This window comes from Paralichthys olivaceus, chromosome 10 (genome assembly GCF_024713975.1).
Source record: "Paralichthys olivaceus isolate ysfri-2021 chromosome 10, ASM2471397v2, whole genome shotgun sequence".
Lineage (NCBI taxonomy): Eukaryota > Metazoa > Chordata > Actinopteri > Pleuronectiformes > Paralichthyidae > Paralichthys > Paralichthys olivaceus.
The window spans coordinates 4,667,356-4,686,338 of record NC_091102.1 but is presented as its reverse complement, the minus strand read 5'-3'; the positions used below and the strand labels follow the sequence as shown (position 1 = coordinate 4,686,338).

The following is an 18,983-nucleotide window of genomic DNA, read 5'->3' as shown; positions in this document are numbered from 1 at the left end:
CATTCAGGGGCCCAGTGCTTTGCTGAATGACAGTTGAAGGGAGTGAGAGAATTTGAGCCAAATGCTGCGGTTTCAAACCTGTTGATCAGAGAAATGCCTCCAAACACTTCCAAACCACAAATACCTCCTCTGGGGATCAATAGAGTATTTGATTCTTTGTGTTGTGTGTTTGACTCTGGATTGTTTTGGCCCCAGGGAAAGCTGCCTGACGCCAGTAAGCCCAGAGTCGTGTCCCCTCGTCCAGGCCTTCCTGGCTGAGTGTCCAGGCCGCCTATTCCTGGGACACGCCCAGGCGCAGCTAAAGACGGGCCTGCAGACTCAGGAGAGGCACCTCTTCCTCTTCACGGACACGCTACTCGTCGCCAAGGCCAAGTAAGTGCTCCTTTGCGTGTCTTCTGAAATGACAGAGAGAAGAAGCAAGTGTATGTTTTTGTGGCTGTGTGAGTGAGAAGGAAAATGGAGACAGAGAGACGTAAACAGGAATAAAACGAGGGACAAATTTCAGAAACCCAGACGCAACATTTCGACTGCTGCGCCCAGTTTCACAAACAATATGTGGAAGATGGAGACTCGTCTTGAGCTTCTCAATCGTTCCCTCCATTCTTCCTCCCTGACTCCACTGCTCCTTTCATTCCTCCCTCCCCCATTTTTCTCCACTATATAATTATTTCCCAGCCAATTAAATCCATATGAAGCCTGGCTCGGATCAAAGCTCCACTGGCCTGACTCGGGCCTACAGTATGGGCCTCCCCACCCACAAACTGCACACACTTTCAAAAATAGTCACTTGAAAAGCATGCTGAGGTTTTTGAAGTCCGCAAACACACACACATGCACGAATGCACACATATGAACACATGGGCATGTAGCGACGGAAACAAACTTCTGCTCTGTGCACTTATGTGCTTACTGTACACACACACCCCTGAGTGCAGACACAGCGAGACCTCTGTGGTCTGTCCTGGTAGTCATGTGCCAGTGGGCGGAGCTGACCCTTCCAGCACAGAGCATAAGCTATAATTGGTTTTATTACATTGCGGCTGAACACAGGGTGAGTAGGAGGAATGTGTGTTGGCATGTGAGAGAGACGGAGAAGACGTTCATTTTTTTGTGTGCGTTTTTGTGCCTTCATATGTGTGTGTGGATTCCACGTGTGCGTTTGGGGTTTATCCCTCTATAATCACATATGTAGTGAGCCTGCCTGTGTTTAACCTCTGACTTTTAATATTTCGCTTCTATATTGAGTGTTTTTAAAAGTTCGCCTCATGTTAGTGGTTTATAGAAGCTATTTTTTGACGAAAACTAACTCAGATTGGAAGTTGAGAGGATCTAAGTACGTTCCTTGGGGAACTCCTTTATAAGGGACCTTTCTTTTTTTTTTGGTCAGCTTTTTACATAATATGTTCCAGGGTTTCTAGAGCACAAATAGAAGTCTATTAACTTTAGGTCGTTTTTTAAATGATAACTGATTTACCCGTTGCACACTCTTTTCTTTTGCAGGTCTCCGACTCATTTCAAAGTGAAAGCCCAAGTCCGGGTGTGTGAGATGTGGACGGCCAACTGTTTGGAGGTGGTGTGTGAAGGAAGCACTAACACAGAGAGCAGCTTTGTCATGGGTTGGCCCACCTACAACTGTGCGGCCACCTTCAGGTACACACATGCTCACACACTTACACACAAATACGCATGCACGCATCGCAGGGACATTTGCTTTAGTTTAAATTTTCCTAGATGATTATAATACTTAAAAACTAGACATTCAATGCAATTTAGTTTTAGTCTAATTCATGCATCCACTTGCATTGCATGTCATTCATACCCAGCACACCAAACATATTTCTAAAATTCCTGACTGAGCCACGTATAAATCTGAAAGTGAACACCATGTCCTGTGGTGCAGACGTGTATTATAGAAGCAAACTAAAAACTGAACATGCAATCACAAAATCTATGAGGCCTCAAGCGCAAAAGGATTGAACCACCGGCAGTAGAGTTGACAACCACAGACGCACAACAGGCACAAACACGCAGCACACATGCAAATACCTCAATTTGTATATATGTTCCTGCCTCGATGGAAAACACCAATCATTCTTCTATTTACAGCCTTATTACAAACTGCAACCTGGACTCCACTAATAGAAATCCATAGCTAAGGGCAACGTCTGTGCTTTTTACCCATAGTTACATAAAGAGAGAAAACAGACAGCTGCTTTAAAAAACGAATTTCCTCTGATTGTGCTTCATCTCTTTCTGTCCTCTGCAGCTCTGAGGAGCACAAGAACAAGTGGTTGGCACTCATCAAAAGGTAAATGCTCAGTTAAGCCTGACTTGTTTTTGTGATTTAATCCATTTATTTAGCAAATTAGATTTCTTCAATTTGCAGGCCACAAAAGATCGGATGCAGCAGACGTGATTTAATAAAAGCAAAGTAATTTAGTTTACACAGAGTGAATGAATAAACAAGCGGCCAGTGAGAGTTATTGGATGAATTTATGAGATTTGAATCAATGAATACAGGTTTACAGCTAAGATGAATCAGCTGATATGATGGCACATTCAACTGCTCAACCAAACCTCCTTTGTTTTTGTCTTTTAGCCGGATTATCGAGGGTAAAGAGAAGGACGACCCTAAGACCATACCAGTCAAGATATTCGCAAAGGATATTGGAAATTGTGCTTATGTAAGTTTCTCTTGTTTCCTCTTTAATGCGTTCATCAACAGACATTAGCACAGTTTGTGTTGTCACTTATTAACACACAAACCACTTGTTGTCTTCAGGCCAAGACGCTCGCTGTCAGCAACAACGACAGCACCACTGATGTCATCCGAATGGCTCTGCAGCAGTTTGGCATATCGGTGAGTTAAGACCATTGCTACTTGTTGAGTATTTTAGATTTTATATCATCAATTTTTCATGTCACCATATCTAAATACAAAATACTGAAATTAACATCTAATGTTCACTGATGTGATTCTTTTAACACAATTCCCTTTTTCTTTTTCTAGGGTTGCGTTAAAGACCACCGGTTGTGGGTGAGCTCCAGTAAAGACGACCCTCCATACCCTCTGATCGGTGAGCCCACCTGTCTGGTTTGATGCACATTACTATTTATAACAGACTTATTATGGGACCATAGTCTGTTCCCTTCAGTCTTTTCCCTTTTCTCCATACAACATGCTTGTAATTAAAGAATAAAGTTAAACCAAAAACATCCTTCCTCATTTGTCTCATGGCATTTTAGAAAACTAGTCGTAGCTATAGCAGAGAATATCAATAAACTGCTGAACAAGCACAAAACACTTCCCATCTTGAAGCGTTTCTGTCACTGTGGTTTCTTCTGTGACATTTCCTTTCCATAATTCTTTGAAATTCAAGCATCCTTAATTTTGGATTTGCTGATTTTAACGCTAGTTCTGCCGCATTAGATCAGACCTTTAGTTCGACTCCATGTGATATGCGCAGACTGCAAATACCAGACCCTCTGACCTCTGCACCCTGACCTCTCACGCAGGCCACGAGTTTCCCTTTAGCATCAAGATGAGCCACATCCGGGACGGTGGGAGCAACGGCGGAGGATTCGGAGGTGGGCGGGATCCAACGAGTCCCACAGACTGTCCAGGGGTGCTACTGCTGGACCAGTGTCTTCCGCCCGACACCCAGTGCCAGTTCATCCTCAAACCGAGCAAAGTCGCCCCAGGACAGGCTCAACTTCTCGGTAAGACTGGATTTAAGGTCCAACTACCTTTTCATGGAGATGCATGACAACACTTTGGGGGTCGATTACTCCTCAGAACAAGATGTGTTTATTTCAGAATCAAGGACAGTTTAATATGTGGGTGACTTGAACCCTTGAAATTCAATGGGAAAGTCTGTAGCATGTTTAATGTTAAACAGTCAGTGGATTCATTCTGGTGCTGTTAAAGCAGTAAGAGGGAAATTAAGGTGTTTTCTGAAACTTATTTATTGAACTGTTTCCAAACCAAAAGTTATTTGTTCTCATTCGAAGTAAAAAATGACTCTTGCTGGGTTTTAAACAAGTTAAGGTTTCCAAGCACTTGTTTGGCCATTGTCAAGGATGTATCTGTAAATTTACCCCTGTGAAACCACAGGAAGACAAAGAAGGATGCACGACATGTTTCCTCCAAATTTGTTTCACATACAGTCAGTTGTTGTTAGTGCTCAGGATGAAACAGCAGCGAAAAGGAAAAGAGACATTGAGAATGGTGGGAAAGGAGTTCTTAGCGGACAAGGGGTTACAGCAGGGGTTAGGACAGACGCTGTATCAAAATAAGAAAAACAATAGACAGATGAAGAGGAAGAAACCCCAGAAGGGAAGAGCGTGATGAGTGTGAGAATAGGAAGATGGAAAGTGAAGAGAGGTGACACAGCTATTGAGTAAGTCTGAAGGGTCAAAAGAGGTGAAGGAAAAAGAAACAACGGACTATAACAGATGGAGAATGAGGAATTTACAGGGACAGGCAGAAAAAAGGGGAACCTCAGAAACGAGAAGAGGAGGGGGAGGGATGAAAACAGGAGGACGGAGGACAGGCGTGATGACGAGCTGCAGATACAGAGAAACAGATGGAAAAAGGAGGAGATGAGGTTTAGAGGAAAACAAGTCGAGGAGGAAAAGTGTGTGTTTTCCAGTCGAGGAGGCTCCAGTAAGCCAACCACAAGCTTCGCCTCAGATTCCTTTGCCTCAAGCGCAACAGCGCCTTACATAATCCCTCCATACCAGCGCCGCCACCGTAGAGGCCTAATGGTTCACACCCAAACCCGAGAGCTAACGAATGTGTGGGTTTCTACTTTACACGTTAACGATGAACACCAACACTAATCACGTACAGGACCTGATGTTTACTTCCAGTTCCTTTGATTTGCTCTAGAGTTTATGAGACACTTATTTAAACACATTCTACCTGCATGCAGTTCCAAAAAACATTTTTATCAGTTCCATCTAAAATCATTTGTCCGCAACAAAAACGCTCACATAGTGGAACCTGATCCTTATGAAGAAATACACAGCATCCAGCACCTGTTTTGTAATCTGCCTGCAGAAGATTATTTGTGGTCCATCTTCGTTTCACTCCCCGTCTCTAAAGCTCTTCCTCACCAGAGCGCTGTAATGATGTAACGCCTGATCTACAGCGAGGTCATGTTGTTTCAATGATGGCGAGGCCTGCTGAGAAGTGCCAGAGCACGCCAGAAATTCTGTAACTGTTGAACTTTGCTCCAGAGAGTATTTGGGCAAGACGCCACGGCAGATCGTTAAATAATGGATTCTACGAAAGGCATGCCGCAGAGTTTTTTTGGGGCCCTTTTTGGACGAGTGCGTCCTCCACCCACAGAAAGAATTCCTCGTTCGTTTGGAGAGAACCGCCCTCAGATATAAATCACAATCGCTTGTGTTATCAATGATGTCATCTCAAGATCGCTGGCAAAATAAAGTTGCCACAATTAAATTTACTGTGGTTGTTGAAAGATTTACTGCAGCTTCCAAATATACTGATGACAAAGGTTTTGACAGATGTGTCAGAGCAGATGCATCACTCTGTAGTAGCTCTGCCAAAGAGGTTGTGTTTTCACCCCCGGTTTGTTTGTAAGTCAGATAACACAATAACATCCTACAGATTTCTGAAACTTGGAAGGATGAGGTGGAGGTCTGAGCTCTGCTGAGTGACATTATAGTTTGATTAATTATTTTTAAAAAGCTTGTTTTAGACAATTTATCAAAAAAAACAAATTTTCAGATGCTACAACCAGCAAAGATTTGGTATTTCACTCAATAGTTAAACTTAATTACTAAAAAATCACTGTCCTTTATCGAATGAATCAACTGTCAACTTGAAGTAGAAAGCCACCATGCTGCAAGTTGATCCCACAGGTTTTAAAATCGTGCTGCTGTCATTTGAGGATGAGATAAAATGGAAAAGTTTGCTGTACTTTTCATCATCATACGTGTCAGTGCACACACAGTACATGGTTTCATAACTGCAGGAACACGCTGAGCTGTTATGTCACAGAGAACATGCAGACACATTGAAGACACACCCGTAGACAGACGACAACACAGGTTGACATTGTGACTTGACCCAGCTGAGCGCTCGACAGTCGTAAGCCTCAACACACAGAGGGTCCCATACATAATTCACACACGCACACACACACACACACGGATAAACAGAGACACACTCTTCAATTTAAGTGGTTCTCTGGAGCGTGAGGGCATGTCTGCATATGTTTCTCTCAATCACAGATTCTTTGGTGTCTCTGTGTTACACAGTGCGTCTTTCTCTCTCTCACCTTTAAGCAGCGATCTTGTAGTTTTCAGTGGTGACACCTGTAGTTACTGGTGTTCACAGCAAACATCCAGTTTAATGCTACAGGTCGCTGAATTCTGGGGGGCAGCAAAACTAACTTTTGTGAATTCCATCAATCTATGGAGCTGATAACTCTGAGAAGCTGGAGGTGTGCTCTTCGTCTAACTGCTCACTGTGGCTGCTCCTTCTTCTATAAAGACTGTTGCAGTGCTCATTCTAAACCTGCCGGTTTGCTCGGCCTGTGGTAATGCTGGTTTGGTGAATCACCTCTAACAGCTCTTCCTCTTCCACCTGCAGAGCCCGGACAGCAGAAGACTTTTAAGAGGAAGAGGTCTCTGATCAACTGGCCTTTTTGGAAAGGCTCCAGCACACAGCTGGACGGCCTGCCCCTGTCCCCGACTTCCACCTCTCCCACTCAGGGGCGACTGTTCGGACGACCCCTGAGCTCCATCTGCTCTGCAGACCACGGCCTGCCCAAGCCTGTCATGGTGAGTCCTGCAGAGGTCATGTGCACCATGAGCAGGAGGAGGTCAGGAACCTGTCTGGAGGATGGTTTGGGGTCTACAGTGTGTAGCACTGGGAGGCTTGGGAGCTTTTGTCTGATGTACTGCAACAGACATGCTGAAGAGATATGTTTTTGTCCTGGTGATAAATAGAATAATATGAAGAGACTCTATTAACGAAGACTTTAATTCCATCGTTTCTTCCAGGACATGTTGGTGTTCCTGTATCTGGAGGGGCCCTACACCCGGGGCGTCTTCAGACGGTCGGCCGGGGCCAAAGCCTGTCGGGAGCTTCGAGACAGACTGGACACTGGGACTGAGGACCCAGAGATATCACACCAGTCTGTGTTCATCATTGCCGCCGTCTTCAAGGTAACACACACTCACACACACACACACACACACACACACACACACACACACACACACACAGGTCTGCTCTGTCTCACTCGTTTGAAGCCAGACAACAGAAAGCAGGAGCGACTGATGTGCATCCAAAGTCACATTAGTGCAGACAGGATAATCTGTCAGTGCACCAGGCATTCTGCCAGTCACACACACAAGGTGCAGCATTGTTCAACATCCAGGCCGAGCGGTGGCTGCAGCGCGGAGCATCCTGAGAACAGCCCGGAGTTTTTTATCATTTTACTCAGGTCATTCATCTTTAACCTGTTTTCTGCAGAGTGGACACGGATGGTTGCTCCACCTGAGACTAAAGTTTTGTTTAATGGGCTTCACGCTGTATGTGTCTAATTCATTGAAACAGATGATAATACTATGATAGTATATTTGATATATTATGAGCAAATGAAAATCTCATTCAGGATTTGTGTGTGTGTATATAGATTATTTTCAATTTCTCTATATTTCCCAGTGTTTTTTAACTTTCTTATTTATTACTGAGTGACTCTTTTATGATCCCTGTTGTTGCTGTAACACGGCACATTTTTTTAGTGGTACTTATCACTTTAATTTATTTCTCCACACAGGACTTCCTGCGAAATATCCCAGGCAGCTTGTTGTGTGTGGATCTGTACGAGCGGTGGATGGACGTGATGGAGGGGGACGGAGGGGAGGAGACGACCCAGGCTGTCCAGAGGTACTGGACACGCTCCCTTCAAATCCTTAATTCAAAAACATCTTATTTGGTGCCAATTAACTGCTGCAGCAAAATCACACAGGCGTTCATTATGCAGATCTGTGACAAATTAAAGGAAAAGACCTGAAGACGCCTCAATGTGTCACTCTGTTGGTTCTTCCTTCAATTACACACTGTTTACATCTGCACAGAGAAAGACGGAGAACGAGAGGGGGCACATAGCTTCACATCCAACATCAACAAACAGAATTCCTTTTGCTTAGGAAAATAAAAAACAAGTAATGTGAAAGAAACAATGAGAATGTGAGAGGAGAAATTCCTGTGAAGCCAGAGAGCAGGAAGTGACACGGCAACACACACACACACACACACACAGGAACCAGTCGTTCACCATCCTCTTCCTCTCTCTTTCTTCCGTTTCTTCATCGCTCCCTCTCTCAGGTTGCTCCACCTCCTACCTGGCGAGAACCTGCTTCTGCTGCGACACGTGATGGCCATACTGCACTGTATCCAAGGCAACGCCCACGACAACCAGATGAATGCCTTCAACCTGTCTGTCTGCATCGCTCCCAGCATGCTTTGGGCTCCGGCACCGAGCACCCCTGAGATGGAGGGAGAGGGCACCAAAAAGGTGAGGAGGAGCACACACACACACACATGCAGATTAATAAATGTCAAATCTGCCAGGTGAGATTTGAGATTTAATCCACAACAAAAATGTTTGTTCTTGGCCCAAGTCCGAGTCAAGGTTCAGAAATCAAACACACCAACCAACAATCAGATAAACAGACAAGGGCTGAACACAACGTCCTTGGCAGACCAATGAGTATTTCACAACATGTCTAACTGGAAAACACACTTCTAGACATACTACAAGTGTGTGTGTGTGTGTGTGTGTGTGTGTGTGTGTGTGTGTGTGTGTGAGTGTGCAAACTGAGGAATTCAACATTTCAGTGGGATAATAGAAGCAAACTGCTTCAGCATGAGTGTGTATATATGAAACACATGTGATCAGACAGGCAGACACGAGTTTGTCAGACAGGTAAGAGACTGTGATCTCTCTTACACTATGACCCACACACACGCCTGTACATATACATATACGTGTTCACATGCACACACTACCTCTGTGAGCTCAAAACCATTTGTCAGCAGTCTGAAGGTTTCCCTGCGGATGTGAGGGTCGACCTGTGAGCAGGAGCTGACACATGCTACTAACACACAGCTGTGACGAACACACACACACACACACACACACACACGCTCACTCAGGTTGGCATGTCATCACTGACGAGCTCAAATCACATTCTTACTCTGCTGAGTCTGAAATCCCGGAGGTCGGAGCAATACTTGACAGGAAGGAGGAAGCTTCACAGTTTCATGCTGATTCTTTAACACACAGGAAAATACAACTTTACAACTTCACCATTGAAAAGTTATTTCACCCAAATTACAAAAAACACAAGTAGCTTCGGTTCTATTCACTTTTCTTCTTCAGATTGTTTCTAGAATCTGTTGTACATGAATTTTTGACATGAAACATCTGTCAAACTGTTTCAGGGAAATACATGTGCGATGTTTTTAACATGTTGTAACAGACATAAGAGAGCATATCACAAATATATCAGCTGCAGTTATTCAGTCCATTCTCCGCTGCCCTGCCTCCTCCGTGTTAGCAGATGGGACAGGGACCAAACAAAAAAGAAGTTCCTGTTTAATAAATGTTTAATCAGATGGTGTGGAGGCAGCTGGGAGAGCACCTTCACCTGGAGGATCAGTCAGCGCAGGTGAGAGCCGTTAGCTGATTGATCCTCTGGTTCAAAAGGCAGCTCATGGTCGGTCCTTCGGGAGCGTATTGGCTGGAGCTCAATTTTGTGGCTCCATCGCTTCTGGAAGTGGAGACACGTCAATACATGGGCGGCCAGACTAACCTGAAATAACTTAAGTCCGCAGCAGAGGCCGAAGCAGCCGCAGCCCACTGAGCCCCCTCACCCACCACAGCCCATCACGTAGTCACTGAGACTTGGAGCACAATGCTTTTGGATTTGTGGTCTCTTTGGAAAATAACACTTATTGAGTTACACACAGTCTTAGTGGGTGGCTGGTCTGCTTACCTTTTCAAAAATGTGTGTGTGTGTGTGTGTGTGTGTGTGTGTGCATATTGAGAAAAAAGATATGCAAAGAATTTCCTACAGAATTTTTCTACAGAAAATTGTGTTTCTGCTGAAACACTGCTCTGTTTCTTTCTACACACACACACACGTCAGTACAAGTAGCCTCAACACCCGCAAATACCTAAATATCTCCTTCACAAATACTCCCCTGATAACACTTTCCCTCTCACACACTGCTGGTTTGTGCGGCCGTCCGAGCACAGTCGCTCTTTTTCTTAAAAAAATAACAAAGTGAGATTTCAACATTACCCCCCCCCCCCCTGCGGTCGCGACCATGGGCTAATTTAAACGTAATGGCCAAGTCCCAACCTCGTCTGGAGACGTGTACGCTCAGTTTCAGCCAATTCAGTTGAGTCTCTGTGTCCCTCCCACGTCCACGCAGCGTATAATTTAAATGTTTCTGGCTGTAGCTGCTGAGGAGCTCCCGAGGTAAAAAGCAGTTTTGGTTTGTGTACCGCTTAAGATGGAGACAGGGAGACAAATCATTCAGAGGAAAGTTGTTTTTTTCTTTTGAGCTTGAAATGTGGAGGAGCATGTTCCGCGTCCTTCTGCTTTGTTTAAAATTACAGTGACTTTTCTGCAGAATCTTTTGCGGGAGGAAAGAGAAAAGCGATTCCCCCGGCAGATAGGTGGACTGTGTCTGTGTGTGTGTGTGTGTGTCTGTGTGTGCGTGTGGATTGATGAACTCAGAAATATTTAGGAATGACCTACTAACACACAGCTGTAACATCTGCTAATGCACACACACACCCACGCACATGTGCAGATTGTGTAAACGCCTGCTGTGTCCTGCAGAGGCATTAAATAGAGAAAGTTCTTTCTACACCTGCGTTCATCCCACAAATGTTTCAGCATTCAGTTTAATTGACCTGCTTTTGTAAAGAGGTGAAAGAGAGGTGAAGAAAGAGAAGCAGCTCTGAACAGGCTGCTGATGGATGGACGGCTGAACGTCCCCTGGACGCCCACAGGCTTTTCTCTAACTGTGCTCCGTATCACGTAGCAGCGCTCTCTGACTGACAGGGAGGAATGCTGAACGAGTGTTTGAAGGAGGGCAGGAAGGACACAATGAAAGGGAGAGTGACAGGTGAGAAGAGAACAAATCAAGAGAGGGAAGTCGACAGGAAAAGAGAAAGGAGGACGGTAAAGATGAAAGTGGTGAAAACAGTAAAGTTAAGATGTTTCTAGTGACGTGCGTGAAAACTTTCTTTAAATGATCTCGATCAGACTGGATGGAAAGATGGACGACGTGACAGCTCCGAAAAAGTGAACCGAATAATCGTGATTGCCCCCTGGTGGCTGGCTGCCTTATAGGCCATGAACCCTGCCTCCTCCAGGTTTGCAGAGGGGACATGGACTATCACAAAAATTGTATTACGCATCAAGTAATTTTTCCCAAAGATGGTCACGTACAGTCTTGTGTCCAAATATCTCACTGGCTCCAATGACGTCCAAAGTGCAAGATAGCGGCACCCATGTCTGCGATATTTCAGCTCAAGGGGGTGGAGGAATTAGTCATGAGACATTGGAAGGTTTTGGGGATTTTGCATGTTTATTTTTGCTATCGCTGCTGGTTTTAGCTCCATATGAGTGAATATAGATACTGCTTTAAAGTCTCTTGATAAAAGTAACGTCACGTTTCTGCTTCATGTGTCACACGAGGTCACGTGCAGCGTTTGTGGGGGACACACTGATGTTGTGTAACTGCAGGTTATGGATAGCAGAGATGGCTGAGAATTACCCATAATCCAAAGAAAAGTATTGCCTCCGGGCTTTCATACAGCAGTCATTAGTGCAAGTGGTGCACTTTCAGAGGAGATAAAACCAGGAGGAAAATGTTGCATCTGCTCTCTGGTAACAACAAGAAGAGATTAACTTTTCCATATTGCCAGCATGAAATAACCGTGGACCTCATTACGTTATATAACAACTGAAAATTCAGCTCTCATCAGAATAAATCAAGCATCAGTGGCAGTTTTATTGCACTGCTCAAAAATCTCCATCTTATCAAGAGACAGGTTGATAAAAGTTGAAAATGCAGTAGATTTAAACCATCTCGCCCTCTTTGAAGACAACTTTTACGAGACTTTTCCTACTGGACCCCCTCATGAAAATTCCAGAAAATGCCAGAATCAACCATAACACACAGAAGACACAGACAAAGACGTCAACGTGGAAAGTCCCCAAGAGTTTTTGATGATAAGGGCCGACGCAGGTGTTGATTTGCTTAATTTCCATTACCCAGACACCACCCCTCCCTTGACCGTTTCAGACATTTTCCTGTTGTTGTGAATACGTCTGACCCGAGCGCACGTGAGAAAACGTCTCAGCCTTCTGCAAAAAGCTTCGGACTTTTCGAGGTTTGGTTCAAAGTCCTTTGAAACACTTCTAACTTCATAATGTGCAAAATGACTGTGCAGCCTGAGTGTGCAGTGTTTAACAAAACCCTTCCTCTGAGCAGTGACTCATTAACTGCATGTGGACACCACACACTCACACACACACACACACACACACACACACACACACACACACACACTCACACACACACACACACACACACACACACACACACACAGACAACATCTGGCCCACAAACAAACAGAGAGAGGCCCTAAAGTCTGTTTGTCTCCACCGTGTTTTCCATAGTGTCATGGTGTCGCAGAGGCCGAATGGCGACAGGGAAAAACATCTCATTTATAAACACAGCAGGCGAATTCTACTGGAAATTTCCCAGCGTCTCTGAGTCCCTCCGGCGTTCTCTGCGAGTTTGTTTCACAGGACGTCACGTTATTTGGTAAATTTCTTGTCTGTTTAGACTGATCCGATAATTCCTGTAAAGCACCGTCATTGTCAGCGTATTGCAAAACTGAGCTGGTTGAAGCAATAGCTCAAACGTATTGGTTAATCTCTGCAAAATGTGTTGGTCGCGTTGCAAGCTGAGATGATGATGATTATTATCCTAGAAGAAATTCAAAAGAAAGGTTACTGCACAAAACTTCTACTCTGCCGTTCCCACCCAATAAAAGCGAAACACATGACGTCAGGTGTTTTCTCAGAATGCAAATTCTTGTGTAGGCGTTGGAGCGACGATATCAGGAACAAACAAATGAACACAGACTTTTCTCAAGACTGAAAATAAGCACACACACAAAATGATTTCGGTCACAGGGTCACAAAGTGATTCAGGCTGCAGCTACAGTAACAGCAACCGCATGTTTGTTTCAGCAACATCAAGTTTAATCAATGTTCAAATGCTCGTGAATTGGTTTGAATGTGTTTGTGTCTAATTAGGTGCATGTGTGTGTCTGTGTGTGAGTGTGTGTGTCTGTGTGTGAGTGTGTGTCTGTGTGTGTGTTTCATACGTTCCACTAAACAAATGTGTGAGTTTGAATTCGTGCTGACTTAGACACTGCAGAACATTTTGCATCCTCCCTGTGGAGCTGCTTCAACAAATGAACTTCTGCATAAACAAAATCCAAATGTGCAACAATGAAAGCGAGCAGTCAGCATCTGGAAGGTAAAAAGGGTTCATGCTGTAACTGTGTGGCGTCTCCTCCTTGCAGGTGTGCGAGCTGGTCCGGTTCCTCATAGAGAACTGCAGCAGCGTCCTGGGAGAAGACGTCACCTCGCTGTTCAGAAACTTCAGCCAGAAGAGCAGCAGCAGTGACCACGGATCAGGTGAGAGAATGAAGGGAACAGGGCAGAACGGCAGCGCAGAGATAATCAAGTGTGTGAAGCACGAGGACAAAAATAGAAAGTGAGCGAAAACATGGACAGAGTTTCACCAAGTTGTTCTTTTCTTCATGAAACCACTGAAATAAAAAAACTCCACCACGTTGTTAATATCAGCTCATAAATCCAACGATGACATTTCAAACTGTTTTGAGAATTTGTGGAGATAAGTGGTTGAGAAGGTCGACATGAAACTATGGGAATAGTTTGTGAAATTTAAATATGAATCCTCAACTATCTAATCATCTGCAATAAATAATACTAAAAAAATATGTACTATATATAATGTGTGTGTCAACAGACCCTTGAATTGTTTTCTCAAAGTTCCCCAACAGTGCTTCAGTGTGCTACACACACACACACACACACACACAGACGTTCTAACAAGATGGTTTGACATTGACTGTCTAACCTTGTGTGTGTGTGTGTGTGTGTGTGTGTGCGCGCCACTGAATGGCGGAGGCTCTTTCAGGCCTGTTGATTGGGGTCAGCAGATTGACCCGCTGTAATTTCAGTGATTGCCAGGGTCACAGGTGCAGATTAACACGCCATTGAATCTCCGCATTCATAAATAGCGCCAACTTTTCTTCCCGGCTCTATAAATAACCACGCGAGGTCAAGGAGCTCACAGCAGGACGGCGCTTTGTCCTCTGTTCTCTCCGTCTCCAGCGGTGAACCGTGACTTTGTTCATTCAGCTCACGGGTCAAGATACTGCTCTCACTGTTTCAACTTTGCGGATAAAGTTTTTATTGAGACACCGAATTCGGGAGTTGTAGTTGTAGCAGCGTCCATTGTAGTAAATTGTAAAGACGTCCACTTGAAAGGGAATGTATGTCAGAGCTTTATGATCATAGGGCTACGTTACTGTTACAGGAACATAATAATTAAGTCTTTATTTATTAAATTATTGTTTTTTGTCAAGTTTTTTGTTGTTTTCTTGTTTAAACATAAAATAATATCTCTTTCTCCTCTTCCCTCTTCATCTTCCTCCCTCCATCTTGCTTTCTTCTCTTTCAAGACGCGTCGTCCTTCCAGTTGAACGACTCGTCCTACGACAGTCTGGAGAACGAGCTGAACGATGACCCGGAGTCTCCCTTCCAGGAGCAGCTGCCGCTCCGTGACAAGGACAAGCCTGACAGCCGCAGCCGCGACTCCGTCATTACCCTCAGTGACTGCGACCCCGACCCCGACCCCGAGAGTGACCTCCTGCTGCAGCTCCCCCCGCTGGCCAGACCCAGGAGGTTCAGCCCTGCAGTTCGACAGCCTCGCACCCGCGAGGTTAATGGCATGTCGCATGGTCCCAGGAGGCTGAGGAGGAGTTCGGAGCCCGCCCTGGCCCTGGCGAGTACGCCACCGTCAGGCACTGTGATGGCTCACGCTGCTCATCTGCCTATAAGGAAGGCGAGCTATGATGCCGCCATGGAAGGGGAGCGGGAGGAGGAGGAGAATGAGGTGTTTCTGGATCAGAGACTGAACGGGCTTCAGCTGAAGGAGGAGGGGGAGGATGGATGTGAGAAGGGAGGAGCCAAAGTCCAGAACGGAGGCTGGAGGAAGGTGAAGCACACAGCTCCGCCTCCACTGCGATTGGACGCCAGCTGTTCCAGTCTGTCGTCTCCTGCCACCTCACCCACAGGCTCCTCGCTAAGCTCTTTAGACTCCGCCTTCTCGCAGTATTCTACTGACTACGCCACCAATGGGATGATTCCATTGGCTGAGCCTCCTCCTCTCTCCCCTCTCTATCCTGGGCGGCCCCAGCTGTCACCCCGGGGCTCCCCCCCTCAGAGGGAAGCCACTCATTGTCCACAGCCCACCCAGCCCGTCCGGACCACTCAGAACACCTCCCACCCCCACGGCCTCCACCCTAACACGTGGCTCAAGAGGGACCGCCGCCTGTCACTCAAGCAGTCTGATAACGGACACACGGAGGAGGACTTGCCTGTGTTCAATGGGAAAACCAACCCAACCGGTAATGGCTACTCCGTCGGTACGCAGGAGGCGACGGCAATGAATCGAAACTGCCAGCGGAGATCCAGCAGTCCTCCGTCCTACCAGCAGGCTCTGCAGCAGCTGCAGCGCAATCGCTCGCCTTTCTACAAGGGGACTGAGAAGCCCCTGACGGTCAAAGAGCTGAGGCAGCTCCACGACCAGACCTGTACCCAGAGACCCCCGACCTCTTCTGATAACCCCAAACCACCCATAGGATGTGAGGCCACACAGAAACTGGCTGGAAACGAGTGTGTTCAGCCCCCGCAGGGTGTTTTCTATGGACAGAGCGGCACCACTCTTGTCCTTCATAGGCAAAAGTCTTACTCTCTCACTCCAGACACAGAAGGACACAGAGGAAAGACACTTCCCCTCCCTCGTCGTGCGTCTGAGCCCAACAAGCTGACTGCAAACTCCTCTCACCCATCCTCCACTCTTAGCCTGAACAGACCTCGAATTTTTAAGGGTCAGGCTCAGGATGGCGGCCTGAGAGTATCAGACGTAGAGCCCAACCATGCCGAGCCACGCTTCTGCCTGTCTCCCTCCGCCACCCGGACTGTAAGGGACTACTTTTCCTCCCAGGATCAGGAGGATGCAGACACCTGCTTACGGAGGAGTCAGGAGGTGGCGCTGGCGATAGTGCAGGGGAAGAGGGAGTGGCAGAATAGGCGATGCAGTGACCCGCGAGTCGACGACTTCGAGCAGCTTTTTTTCGCAGAAGAGTCATATGTTTAAATAACGCAAATGCAACGGTACATCCCCAAATCATAAACGGTCTCCTCATGGGAACAATCTGTATATTGTAACAAACATCTGGCAAAAGTACAATGAAAGTTTTGCTGGTAATAATCCCTAAAATTTTACTGAAAACATTCAATAGGCATTTTTTTCAATGATGTTACTTTGAAGATCCTCAAAAATGTATTTATTGAGTATTGATGCCCAATTTGTGAGAAACAAAAAAGTTAAACTCAACATCTGGATTCCTTAAACGTCAGTCACGGTGCTGTCAGCACAGGTTAAGTTACACTCCTCTGAGAAACACGTGTTCTCTGACCGTGTGTCCTCGCTTTACCTTCAGAATGTGAAATAATGAGGGAAGAGGAGAAAAAGAAAGAATGAGGAAGTCTTATTTGATTCCGGTTCTAATGTAAAAAGGACACAACCAGAGGTAACAGATGTTTTAAAGGCTGCAAGAGCACAACTGTTCGTTACTGCTGCTCTGGGCAATAGTGACAATAAGGTCAAGACGATCTGACGCAGACACTTTCCCGTGATGTTTGCTGCAGTGCCAGAGGAGGAAAACACGGATGTCTCCCATTGTACATACTTAAAAAACTCAATATATCGCAGAGTATTTTAGATAGCAAGTCCACCTTTAATGACCGATTACATCTGTTGAGTGAACTGTTGCTTTTCTTGTGAAGTGTTTATACATCTGAGTTGGTGGAATCAACGGGGCCGGTATTTATTCGGATGAGCTGAGTTTCCAGGCGCACACCAGGCAGTGATGTCCTCTGCAGCTCTGGCTCATGTCTCTGTCACCTGCGAGAGGAGGGGAAGGGTGGGGGAGGAAGAATATGATGTGTGTGTGTGTGTGCTTGTGTGAGTCTCCTGAGTAAGACGTGATCATCGTCGGCCTGTCCTGAGCGGGAATGTGAGAAAACTTGTGCCACTGAGGGAAAAGTCTCTTTAATTCTTGCTTTCATAGCACTTCAACAGTCTCACCGAGAAACCCTGTTCGTCTCACAGGAATGTGAAGGATATGGCCTGCGTGTGCGTGTGCGTGTTTGTGTGTGTGTTGAATGCACAAACAGTCCCTGTAGCTGTCGTACGTTTGTTCATAATAATATGATGATGTTGCAGTGTTGATTTCTGAAGTGACACTTAACAATTAATGACCTTATTTCACTGTGTATTACTGCAAAGTGTGTGGATGCAAACCTGTAGGTGGTGCAGTACTTTCACAGTGTTACTATGAACTGAACTTCTCCACACAACAACACTCTGGAATAAGGTCATTGTTATGTGAAGTGTTTCCATTTTAAATGGTGTCAAAATGTACTTTAATCCTGTTTCATTAATATTTTAATTCCTCTCTCCATTACAGTGAATTGTGTCCAACATGTATAGCTCTGCATATTTATGATATAGAAATATATATATATAAATACATATAAATATATTATCTTGTTCCTTTGGTATGTTGTGTTGTGTAAGAAAATCATATGTGTATTTTTGTACATGCCAATTCTGCTGCTGCTGTCTCTATAGAAAGTATATTTGCTACAAAATGCACCATTTGTATATTGTGTACATCTGATGTCCAGTGTTCACGGGAACAAAAACCTTTTTAATAAATGTCGCTCTTGTGAAAACTACTTTTGTCGATCAGCTGTGGATTTGTTCTTTACTGGAAATATATGCTGAAGGGAATCCTGTCAAATACAAAACGTATACAAACTTTTACATGGACTCATGGATGAACCGATTAGAATTTGTGACCGCACAAACTATTGTTCTGTCTTCTGAACGGCTTGAGGGAATCCTTTCAAATTTTGTACAAATGTTCATTTAGGCTCACAGAGTAAGTTAGTTATTTAGATGTGGGGGCTTAAAGTTCGTAGGTTTAGGGAATGTTGATGTTAGAGGTGAATCTGGTTGTGTCCTCTATGACCTGGAGCATGATGTAAGCAGGGAGGGGAACAGCAGCTGCCAGGTATTTATAACTCAACATACCTGGCAGGTGTATACCTGTAAAACTTACAATGTACAAGAACACTGGGAGAAGTCTGGTGTGTTTGACTTCTTGGCTTCATGCTCACTCATGGATTTACAGCTTAATGTCTCAAGGCAGGTGGGAATTTAGTTTCCCAGCAGCCAGAACCTTTGCTACGTGATTTTGATTAAACCTGCTGAAAAAAATACACCATCTCTCTATCACTAGAAGAGACACGTCTAAAAACATGGCGAGCTTCGTGTCTCATAAGATCTTCAGTCTATTCAGTACAGCTGAGCTTTCAACCAACAAAACAAAAATACAAATAAGATAGTTTTGAAAAGTATATACAATCCTCATAAGATCACAAACGTATTGAGATACATCTCATGTCCAGCATCACCCATTCTTTGTTTTTATCATAAAAGTCAATTGTCGTTAATTAAT

The 18,983-nt window shown here is 45.0% G+C and overlaps 1 protein-coding gene across 2 annotated transcripts in view; it reads left to right on the top strand.

Moving 5' to 3' along the window:
* The window catches only part of LOC109637989 (rho GTPase-activating protein 20-like), a 46,292-nt gene extending 28,094 nt beyond the window's left edge, over window positions 1-18,198 (top strand). For both annotated transcript variants that reach the window (XM_069533062.1, XM_020100723.2), the window contains exons 3-15: window positions 196-372; window positions 1,501-1,650; window positions 2,267-2,308; window positions 2,600-2,684; window positions 2,783-2,860; window positions 3,011-3,077; window positions 3,517-3,720; window positions 6,623-6,813; window positions 7,036-7,200; window positions 7,818-7,927; window positions 8,369-8,558; window positions 13,665-13,779; window positions 14,853-18,198. In XM_069533062.1, the coding sequence (XP_069389163.1) occupies window positions 196-372; window positions 1,501-1,650; window positions 2,267-2,308; window positions 2,600-2,684; window positions 2,783-2,860; window positions 3,011-3,077; window positions 3,517-3,720; window positions 6,623-6,813; window positions 7,036-7,200; window positions 7,818-7,927; window positions 8,369-8,558; window positions 13,665-13,779; window positions 14,853-16,552 (3,274 nt within the window). In that variant the 3' untranslated portion in view covers window positions 16,553-18,198. The remainder of the gene's footprint in view (window positions 1-195; window positions 373-1,500; window positions 1,651-2,266; window positions 2,309-2,599; window positions 2,685-2,782; window positions 2,861-3,010; window positions 3,078-3,516; window positions 3,721-6,622; window positions 6,814-7,035; window positions 7,201-7,817; window positions 7,928-8,368; window positions 8,559-13,664; window positions 13,780-14,852) is intronic.
* Window positions 18,199-18,983: the final 785 nt, after the last annotated feature.